This window comes from Leptonychotes weddellii, chromosome 12, assembly GCF_054177405.1.
Source record: "Leptonychotes weddellii isolate Sample4059 chromosome 12, ASM5417740v2, whole genome shotgun sequence".
In the NCBI taxonomy this organism is placed as follows: domain Eukaryota; kingdom Metazoa; phylum Chordata; class Mammalia; order Carnivora; family Phocidae; genus Leptonychotes; species Leptonychotes weddellii.
The window spans coordinates 57,016,928-57,028,064 of record NC_138380.1 but is presented as its reverse complement, the minus strand read 5'-3'; the positions used below and the strand labels follow the sequence as shown (position 1 = coordinate 57,028,064).

At 36.8% G+C, this 11,137-nt stretch overlaps 1 protein-coding gene across 1 annotated transcript in view; it reads right to left on the bottom strand.

The window, feature by feature from the left end:
* Nucleotides 1–5,590: 5,590 nt before the first annotated feature.
* The window catches only part of THSD7A (thrombospondin type 1 domain containing 7A), a 388,294-nt gene continuing 382,747 nt past the window's right edge, over nt 5,591–11,137 (bottom strand). Inside the window, exon 27 of the mRNA XM_081800925.1 lies at nt 5,591–10,986. Within this exon, the coding sequence (XP_081657051.1) occupies nt 10,902–10,986 (85 nt within the window). The 3' untranslated portion in view covers nt 5,591–10,901. The remainder of the gene's footprint in view (nt 10,987–11,137) is intronic.

Sequence of the window (11,137 nt, the reverse complement as noted above, 5' to 3'; positions counted from 1 at the left end):
CTACCAGGCATGGCCTCAGTTTATCATTTTTTAACTTCATCGTAGGAGATATTTTAATTTGATTTTCCTGTGGATTCTTACATAGAGACATTATTCTAAGCATGAGCATACAAAATTCTTAGAAGTTCTAAGCGTCTTTTATACAAATATCAGATGAAAATTCTGTACATATGACGCCTTCTATAGCCAGGATACTTCTTGTTGATTTATTTTATAAATCAACTTGCTCTAGGTAGCAAGGTGATGCCAGCAGAAAAAACGACTAGTAGCCCTTTGGCAAAGATAGTAAAAAGTGATAAACATTAAAAAAAAAAAAATCTCCCAGCAGACAAATATTATAAATGAGTGAACCTTTTATAAAGATAGATTTTTGGAAGGGTATGGTTATATATCAGCTGTCAGACTAGCAGTTGAGGGTCACTGGGGACATGGCTTGACAGGATTTTCACTACAGTCACTATGTTTATGAACGACTGGGACACCGGCCTCTCCCTCCCCACAGGTGTTCTGTTTCTCCTCTGTGTTACTTTCTAGTCTTATTGGTTGACTCCAATTTTGAAATTCATTTTACTTTTCCGGGAAATCAAAATGTTAGATGCTGTAAGGAATTTTAAATGATCTATTAATGTATTTACCTGGTTGCTAAAAGTTGCCCTCTATTGTTCCAAAGTGAGTTATGGGGATTTGGGAAGCACTATGAATTGTAACTTCATACCGTTCTTTCTGGTTTATTTCTGTTTTAAAGCAAAGAGCATTTCATTTGGCTGTTTTTGATACCATAAAGTAATAAGTTTAAGACTAAAGAGATGGGCTGCTTTTATATCCTGGAATAAAGGCTTTCTAGAAATTTGCAATTGCTCTTTTCTCACTCAGCTTCCCTTTCTCATTTGCCAGTATCCCCAGCTCCCTCTTATAACTGTTACATTCTCAGCTGCCACTCGCCTGTGATGTGAGGCTCAATCAGGACTGTTTTTATGTCTTCCACTGCTCTGTTAGATTCTGTCCATGTCACAACATTGTGCCTTCTGAACAAAACCGTTAATGACCTGGCCTCTCTCATGTGTGAGAAAGCATTAAAAAAAAAAAAAAATCCCCACAAACTAAAAAAGATATGTAATATCAGGTGCCACTAAAACAAACAAGCAAGCAAAACAAAAAACTAGGGATGCCTGGGTGGCTCAGTCGGTTATGTGTCTGCCTTTTGCTCAGGTCATGATCCCAGGGTCCTGGGATAGAGCCCCGCCTGGGGCTCCCTGCTCAGCAGGGAGTCTGCTTCTCCCTCTCCCTCTGCCCCTCAGCTGCTCATGCTCGTTCGCTCTCTCTCTCAAATAAATATAAAATCTTAAACTAAAGGGTAGGAGTACAGAGAGTGACAAGAGTAGTCAAGGAAGGCTTCCTAGAGGAGGTGGCATTTGAGCAGAGACCTGCGCAAAGTGAGGGAGTTGCCAGGCCATATTGAAGGAAAGAGTGTTCCAGGTAGAAGTAATAGTAAGGGCACAGGTTTGAGAAAAGTGTGTGGTTTTAGCAGAAGATTGGGATCTGGCTTCAACACCTCCATGTGATAGTGTCCTTGAGGGTTAGCATGAGATGGAGGTGAGCATGCTCAAGATGTAGCAGAGAACTGGGAGCAGTGAGGTGGCAGAGCCCATTGTAAGAGCATCTCTGCCTGAGATAAAAACAAAAAAACTATGGAGGATTAAAATCCAGAAAGCTCTGTTTTCTTTCCTGAAAAGTTAAAATTGTTGATGGCCTAAAATTAACCACATGGCATCACCGAATTGTCATTTAAAAATAACATGTAGTAGAGGACTGAATCCATTGTGAGAAGATGAAAAGTTGATCAAATTTGCTAGTAGTCAAGGAAATGGAAACAATGAGAGAGCATGATATTTCATTTTAGCCTGATTGGGACTTAAAAAAAAAAAATGACATTGTTGACACACAGGGTTACAGTAGTTTCAGGTGTATGACCTAGTGATTTGACAACTCTACATTATGCTATGCTCACAAGTGCAGCTACCATTTGTCCCTATACAACACTATTACAACATCATTAACTATATTCCCTATGTGGTTTCTTTTATCTCTGTGACTTTTTCATTCCATAACTGGAAGCATATACCTCCCACTCCCCTTCATCCATTTTGCCCATTCCCCCATCCTCCCCCGCTCTGGCAACCACCAATTTGTTCTCTGTATTATTGGTCTGTTTCTAATTTCTGTTTATTTTGTTTTTTAGATTTCATGTATAAGTGATACCCTATGATATTTGTCTTTCTCTGACTTAGTTCACTTAGCATAATACCCTCTAGGTCCATCCCTATTCTTGCAAATGGCAAGATCTCATTTTTTTTTTATAGATAAGTAATATTCCATCGTACATGTATATATACCACACCTTCTTTATTCATTCATCTGTTGATGGATAGGAGTTGCTTCCATATCTTGGCTGTTGTAAATAATGCTACAATAAACATAGGGGTGCACATGTCTCTTTGAATTAGTGTTTCCCTTTCCTCTGGGTAAATACCCAGTAGTGGAATTACTGGGTTGTATGGTATTTCTATTTTTAATTTTTGAAGAATCTCTGTACTGTTTATCACCATGGTTGCACCAATTTATATTCCCACCAACAGTGTGTGAGGGTTCCTTTTTCTCCCCTCCTCACCAATGCTTGTTATTTTTTGAGTCTGGCCGTTCTGAAGGTATAAGGTGATATCTCATCGTGGTTTTGATTTGCATCTTCCTGATTCGTTGTGTTGAGCATCTTTTCATGTTTTGGCCATTTGTATATATTCTTTGGAAAAATGTCTATTCAGGTCCTCTGTTTAAATCAGATTATTATTATTTGGTGTTGAGTTGTATAAGTTATTTATGTATTTTCAATATTAATCCCTTATTGAATATAACATTTGCAAATATCTTTACCCATTCAGTAGGTCACCTTGTTGTTTTGTTGATAATTTCGTCTTTTTTTTTTTTTAAAGATTTTATTTATTTATTTGAGACAGAGAGAATGAGAGAGAGAGAGCACATGAGAGGGGGGAGGGTCAGAGGGAGAAGCAGGCTCCCTGCCGAGCAGGGAGCCCAATGCGGGACTCGATCCAGGGACTCCAGGATCATGACCTGAGCCGAAAGCAGTCGCTTAACCAACTGAGCCACCCAGGAGCCCCGATAATTTCGTCTCTTTGCAAAAGCTTTTTATTTTGGTATAGTCTCAATAGTTTAATTTTGCTTTTGTTTCCCTTGCCTCGGGAGACCTATCTAGAAAAATGTTTCTAAGGCCAATGCAAGGAAATTACTGCCTATTTTTTAGGAGTTTCATGGTTTCAGGTTTCACATCTAGGTCTTTAATCTCTTTTGAGTTTTATTTTGTGTATGGTGTAAAATGAACTCAAGTTTCCTTCTTTCCTTCCTGTCCAGTTTTCCCGAATACCATATACTGAAGGGACTGTCTTTTGCGCATTGTATCTTCTTGCCTCCTTTGTCATGATTAATTGGTCATTTAAGTGTGGGTTTATTTCTGGGCTCTCTATTCTGTTTCATTGATCTACATATCTGTTTTTGTGCCAGTACCATATTATTTTGATTACTACAGCTTTGTAGTATATCTTGAAACCTGGAATTGTGATACCTCCAACTTTGTTCTTCTTTCTCAAGATTGCTTGGGCTATTTGGGGTCTTTTGTGGTTCCATACAAATTTTAGGATTATTTGTTCTAGTTCTGTGGAAGATGCTGTCAGTATTTTGATAGAGATTGCATGCAATCTGTAGATTGCTTTGAGTAGTATGGACATTTTATCAATATTAATTTTTCCAACCCATGATTATTGAATATCTATTTGTATCATCTTCAGTTTCTTTTATCAATGTTTTCTGGCTTTCAGAACGTAGGTCTTTTCACTTCCTTGGTTTATTTTTAGGTATTTTATTCTTTGTGGTGAAATTATAAATGGAATTATTTTCTTAATTTCTCTATTTTGTATATAGAAACATAACTGATTTCTGTATATTTTGTATCCTGCAACTTCACTGAATTCATTTATTATTTCTAATAGTTTTTTGGTGGAGTCTTTAGTGTTTTCTATGGGATTGGGACTTTTCAAAACTCAAATTGTGACCCAAAAGCTGTGGGATTTGCCTTCGGTGTTGCTGAGGTTTGGGAGAAGGGCAAAGGCCATTTTACTTGTTTGAAAACAGCAATACACAAGAAAGGAAACAATTTTCTGGTGTATCTACTAAATTCAGCCCATTTTTCTCTTTTCCTCTCTCGCTTCCCTGTCCCCAGCATGTTTGTAAGGTCATATGATCAAGGAGAAAAATATGGCAGGGCACACATCAGATTGTTAAATTGAGCTGCCTTGGCAGGGAGATGCTATGGAGTAAGGTAGAGAGGGAAAAGGGAAGTCATCTGAAAAAACAAAAAACAAACCCCTGAAATATTAGAAAGCATGACTGCATTTAAACATTTTGTATGTATCTCCTTTCTTTTGAGACTAATTGACGCTGATGAGAACTGTACATTGAAGTATGTGTTGGCTTTTCTTTGAAATATGTTCAGAGTTTCATGACAGAAATCACTAGATACTCAGAAGAAGCAAATCTAGAATATAGACCGGTCATGTCCCTATTTGTGTTTGCAGGACATAAATTAGAGTTGTAAAATAAAAACTGAAGTTAGTAATTTGACTATGAATATCTACATATATATACATATATATGGAATAATTTGGGTGATACATTTAAACATTTTTTTCATCTAGATTCAGTTGTAATGAACAATATGGAATGGATTTTTTTGTCCAGCATTTGTGGCTAGCTGCATGTTTTGAAGGGTTCATACACTGTTTAAAGGGTTCCCTGCTTAGTTATATTTCAGCAAACAACTATTTCAGAAAATGTTCTAACTCCAAGCTACACTGGCAGTAACTTATCTAATTTGTGTATCCCTTTCAGAGTTTGTGAATGTGTGCATCTTAATTTAGGGGAATTGAGGGAATCTTAATTTCTTAAGTGTGAGCTCCTACCTTGTTTTTTCGGTTTGGTCTTTTATTGGTAGGCACAGGGAGAAGGGACAGGGAGAGGCCTGCCCCCTGACTGAGGGGGCAAGAAGGGCTCTGTTCCAGAGTGTCTAACTATCCTCTGCTGGTGCTCTCTTTTGACTGGAAACTAAGAGGTCATTTGTCCATAATGATTAATGTGGTGGCCTCAGCAGAGTTTTTTTTTTTTTTTTTTTTAAAGATTTTTATTTATTTATTTATTTGACGGAGAGAGAGCACAAGTTGGCAGAGTGAGAAGCAGGCTCTCCGCTGAGCAGGGAGCCCGATGCAGGACTCAATCCCAGGACCCTGGGATCATGACCTGAGCTGACGGCAGATGCTTAACTGACTGAGCCACCCAGGCGCCCCTCAGCAGACTTTTAAAGTTAAGGTTTGCATCTTTCGAAATTTCTCAATTTGAGTTGTTTTTGTTTTTAAAGGCTCAGGAACAGGCAATAGAGTAGTAAAAGTGTTTGGATATTCACTGAAATAATTTTTTTAAAACCCATGTATGAACAGCAAATGATGCAAATTAAAAAAGTACACATGAGTAGAATGAAAATGATTTCCATGTTTATGTTTGTCAGCAACATAGTTATTTACAAATAACCCATATGAAAATGTAAAAAAGCATATTACATCTTCACATGCCATCTGTATTAACTGAATAAAGCTTAGTGACATTATTTTCAAATCTGTAGTTAATTGTACATAGACATTTTGTGCGTTAAAAAAGAAATGTACATAATTTAAAATAAATTACATTACACAATTTACAAAGTAATATTAACAAAAACTTCTTAGACATCTGCCTCCTTAAATCAAATAAATATTCAGGTAATTAACAAAAAACACATTTAGGGGATTATAATTTATATAAAGACATATTGCAAATTTAATAAAGTTATATTTTACAATGACCGATACTGATCTCTTCAAATCTCTGTGCTACAAATAGGCAGGGAAAGTACCAGAAAGGGGATCTTAATGTTTACTTTTTAAAAATAAACATAAATAGATTGCAAAAAATAGTTGTGAAAATTTCATCGAGGGTTCAAAGTAGATGATCTAGAAACTATTGCTTTAAAAAAAAATCTACAAAACACAATAAGACTGACAGTTATATTCTAACTAGACTAGAGATTTTGATCGCTGAAAACATGACTGCCACGAACTAAAAGTCTTCATATACTGCCCGTTTTAGGATCTGGCTTGGTAGAAGCATGAAAACCTAAAACTACAAAGTTAATTCTATCCACTTAGCATTTGTTTTACTCATTTAATAACGTAGACGTAACCATTTTCAGTTTTCCTGCTGATACAGAATTACTGTAATCACACTGCAAAACATCCTTTTTATAGAGTCCTGTTTGCTAGGCCCCCACTCCAGTTTCAGACCCCGAAATCCTCTTCTGCAGTCCGGCCACCTGAAGATAGGACCAGGTGGGACGGGCAGGTGTGTTTTGTTCTCACATCTAAACTAGACCCAGGAAAACTCACTTTCTGACAAGATGCTTCACAGATTCTTTCCTATACTGCTCTCCTTTCAACACCCTCAGTCTTAGTGGGGAAAATATAACACGAAACACATTTGAATTTGGTAATATTTTTACAAATAGGTCTCAGATCATTTTGGAGGCATGATTCTTGAAAATCTATTCAAACTCCAAATAAGCCCAGGAATGGGCTCTCCTTTCTGTAAGATACAGGCTTGCCTTACTGTCTTGTAGGGTGGGTCATGAACACAGAGGCAAGGTAGAGGTAGGAGCATGCTCGTTGTACTAAATAGAGTATAAAAATGGACATATTTACAGAAAGCCTTTTTTTTGAGGGGGCATATCTTCTACATCTTTCCTTATCTTTTTACTCCTGTCTTTGACCAGTACACTTTGTTTAAATCAAGATGTTCACATGCTTAGTGACACTTTGACCCTAATAGGTAGGGCATAGAGACCTTCACCTTCATTTTTTTCCCCCCTTATTTAAAAATTTGAGCATGTTTAGTAGAAGGTAGTTCTGAGAAAAGGAGATAAGATTAGTTGTAAGCAGAGTAGAGAGAGACCAGAAAAAATCATTATAAGGAGCAAAGGTATAGGGATTTTGGAGGAGGTCAAACAAACAAACAAACAAACTGAGAGGTGTTAATCCCTGTAAGAAGTTCTGGGTAAGTGACTTTATCTTGAAATGCCCAGGAACTTAACAGGGCTCTGGTTCAGCCAAATGAACATTGCTACCTCCCTGAGGGTGGAGGAGGATTACAGCAAAAGCTTAACAGTATGGCCTGAGATGTGGATTTCCAACAGGAAAAATACCACACTGGAAACAAACCGAGAGTCAAGGGTGATTTAAGCACTGTCTTCACTCATGAAACCTTTTCCCTTCTTTTCAGTGTCTTAGATACATAGGTATACAAAAGTCATGACTAACTGTATTACAGTGCCTAGCAGAGTGTCTTACATGTGATGATTCAAGAAATATTTGTCTTGTTATGAGTAATTTGTGCTTTGTTACAAGTAATTAAGAACATGCTTTTATGCACTCCTTTTCAAATTGGCTTTAAGCTACATGGTAGTGTCCTCAAAAAGGCTTTCAAGTAAGAATTACAGTCAGTATCTTAGATTAGGTACTAATAAGCAAATCAACCCCTTTCAAAAGAGCGGTTGTGCCAGTTCTATGTGGTTTGTACTGAAATAGTCCAACAAAATTGTACATGATACTGTGTCATTATTTTTCTTTTCTTTTTTTTAAACCAAGCAGACCTTCAGATTTATAGAGCAGTAGTTCTAAACCTTTTGGGGCTCATGGGCCATTTTGGTAAGGCAAAAGTGTCAAGAGACTAGTTACTACTATATTCCCCTCCTGAATTGTCAGAATGAACAGGAGAAATAAGGTTTTGATGAAATTCCAGTAACATACTTAACTCATTATTGACTCATGCCAGGAACAAAAATAAGGCTATTATCATGTTCTAAACATGAATATAGTAACCTTCATTTGTCCAAAATAGCCAGCTGGCTACGTGCCCTTCCTTCCATCTTTCTAACAAGAGGGCACCCAGTATTAATCCTAATGGTGAACTTCCAATATGTTCCCTAGTTTTAGGTCCCATTGAACCTAGTCTCCTCCGTATATGTAGTGTTGCAAAATATAATTCATTTATGAATAAAATCGTGTATTTTTGTAAAATTTTATAGTTTTGATCAATTCATTAATTCTTAGAGTATGGATTGGATGATACTGATAGGCCTTCTGAATTAAGGACATTTTACAGTATCCTAAGGATAGCTTTTATAGCAACAATATATTATTCAGTAATTTCAAAGTTATTAGGTGTTGCATACATTTTCTAAGGCCGTTAGCTAAATCCTTCAAGTAACTGCAATAGATTCTTTCTCAACCATTTTGGACAAATGGAGTTCATTTTATTCAAAGAGATCAACTTGAGGAATACCTGGAAGACCCCTGAGTACCTAGACTAGCAATCACAGTTTTAGAGCAACGGTATTATTTTTGTTTTCCTCTTCTGTAAGACCGATGCAATGGAATTTGTTTTTATGCTTTGCCTTGTTTAAACCGTTGGTTTAAAGTAAAATTCTCCGCTTTGTGACCACCTGTTTGCTTTGAAATGATTGCTTTGCCTAATACAGTAAATGTTGAGTAAGGAATTAGTGGTTTCCACATTTAATTCATACTGAGACAGGTAGAAATCTGTTCAATTTGGGGGCGAGGACATCCTAATCTGATGTCTTTTGTAATCTTTGCAAATACTCTAAAGAACAGCAGGGAGAGTTCAAACTCTACTTGAAGGTGAAACACCTTCTAGTCTAAACCAGTTGTACGGCAACACAGCTACGTTTAAGATAAAAGAGCTTATTACATTATTTTTAAAAGACCTGAAAACCTAATGTCCTCCCCTCCACCAAAGGTTGTTGCAGTAAATGTTGCCTGAAAAATGGAATCGCTTTTTAATGGCACCTTTTGATTTTTTTTTCTTTTTTCTTTTCATACAGAAGAAGTCTGCCACATTAGATAGTATTTCACTGTGCCATTCCCAGGGCTACGTGTGTGAAAAACAGAACTACTTCCAAAACAGCGATAAACTTTAATGACCGTTTTTCACCTCTGAAGTTAAACGCTGATGGCATTCTAAGGGTAAATGAATGAAAGCAAAAGATGACACAACAGAGAGGTAAGCACTGAAAAAATTTCTAGACCAGTGGTTCACAAACCACAGCCTGCAGATGTGGCCTGCTGATGTCACAAAGAAAAGTTCATTGGAAAACAGCCACGCTCATTCTTCTATGGCCTGTGTCGCGTCTACACCCGCATCCTCACGATGACAGAATGGAGCAGGTGTGACCAGGCCTGGCGGAAAATACCTACTATCCGGCCCTTTACGGAAAACGTTTGCCACCCTTGGTCTAGATATTTAATGAAGCCCTGGGGCAAACTATTTATTCTTTTTTGAACATTTTAGTTTTTGAAATCCTACAAAGCCTGCTTCAAATTTTACCAGTCAGCAAGACAAAACTATGGATGCATTTGATGCAAAACTAGGAAAAACAAATCGGGGAAAAAAAAAAATCACAAGATTTTGAGTTCTTTTAGTTACAAAAATTATCAAGACGTTATTTTCTCCATCTGCTCAAAATGAAAAAGATAACCGGCTCCTTTTTTTCTTTTCTTTTCTTTTTTTAACAAAGGTAACAAATATAAAAATCTAGTCGTAAACCGCCTTCAAAGTACAATTAAAAACCAACTAGAGGGATCCATCTTTTGAAGGATTAATGAGTTCGGGATTTGAGCATTTAAATCACCACCATGTTGTCGATTTCACAATGGCTGCAGCAATGAGGAAGAGTGTAGACAGCAGATGTAATAGCTAGTTCCATCCTGTCGCCATCCAAACTGAACTTTATTCTCTTCCGGATGTAAGAACTTGCAAATGGCTCCATGACCGTCTTAGCACAGATGTCTTCATCCCATATGAAAAGAGGCAGTTTCTATGGCAATACTGGTTAAGTGCCTATCATGCTGCACTAATATAGTGCAAAATGTGCCTTCCATATAGCAAAAGAGATGCAGGCTACCAGTTTGAAAATTAGGGAAAGTAGAAACGTATTAACACAAGTAAATTAGTTTTCCTGACAATAACCACTACAAAATACTGAACTTGAGGACTTTTTTTTTTTTTTTTCTAAGATACTAGTACATGTCCAGCATTCGTACTTTGGAGAAAGACAAGAATTAAGTCTTATAAAAGAGTCTTTGCCTCTGAAATGCAGGTTAATGAGAGCTACCATCAACCACCAAGATGCTGAATTTATTCAATGGGTTTCCTGCTCAGCTTAGAGCTTATCTCTTATTCACCATTAAAATTGCTTATTAACAAGTACATAGTCTGACATAGTAATGTGTGTCATTCCATTGAGTATACATGTTGTTATGCTTGACTATAGTATTGTAGAGATCTTGGTATAAACTCCTCATGCTAAAATGTTACTATGGGCTAACACTGCCCAGAGGCTTGCATCAGGTGTCCTAACTGACCAATTCCACAACTGTATTTTAGAGATGAAAGTGAATGGTCAGTTGGTGATTTCAGAAAAGATCACAAAAAACTCTCAGAATGCAGCCTATATTCAACTAAATCTAGAATTCTCAGGGCTGATTTTTTTTTTTTAATTTTATGTAAGTGGTACTGTCTTGATCTCTCCAATGGCACTGATTTTCACTCTATGATGCTCTTTTAAAAAGTTATAATGCATTTGAATTCACACAGTATGAAGAGCTTTGTGGCTGCTGGCTGTCTACTGCAAAGTCAGAAAGCTGAAACTGGTTGTTGCCTGGGTAAGTTCTATTTTACATGTCTGCATCTCCATCGTAGGCTAAGGTTAAAGGTTTCAGTCGGTTGTTTTGCCTTCTTTGGGGTTTCTTTGGCTTTTTGCTGTAAATAATAAAAAAAATAATAACTGGAGAAGGAAAATCCATCTTTAATCATAAATTTTACTATCTTAAATGAAAAAATTCAAAATATATTGATAAAGTTGCCTAACTGCCTAATGACCTAATTTCAACCTCAAGTTTGATATTCTGAT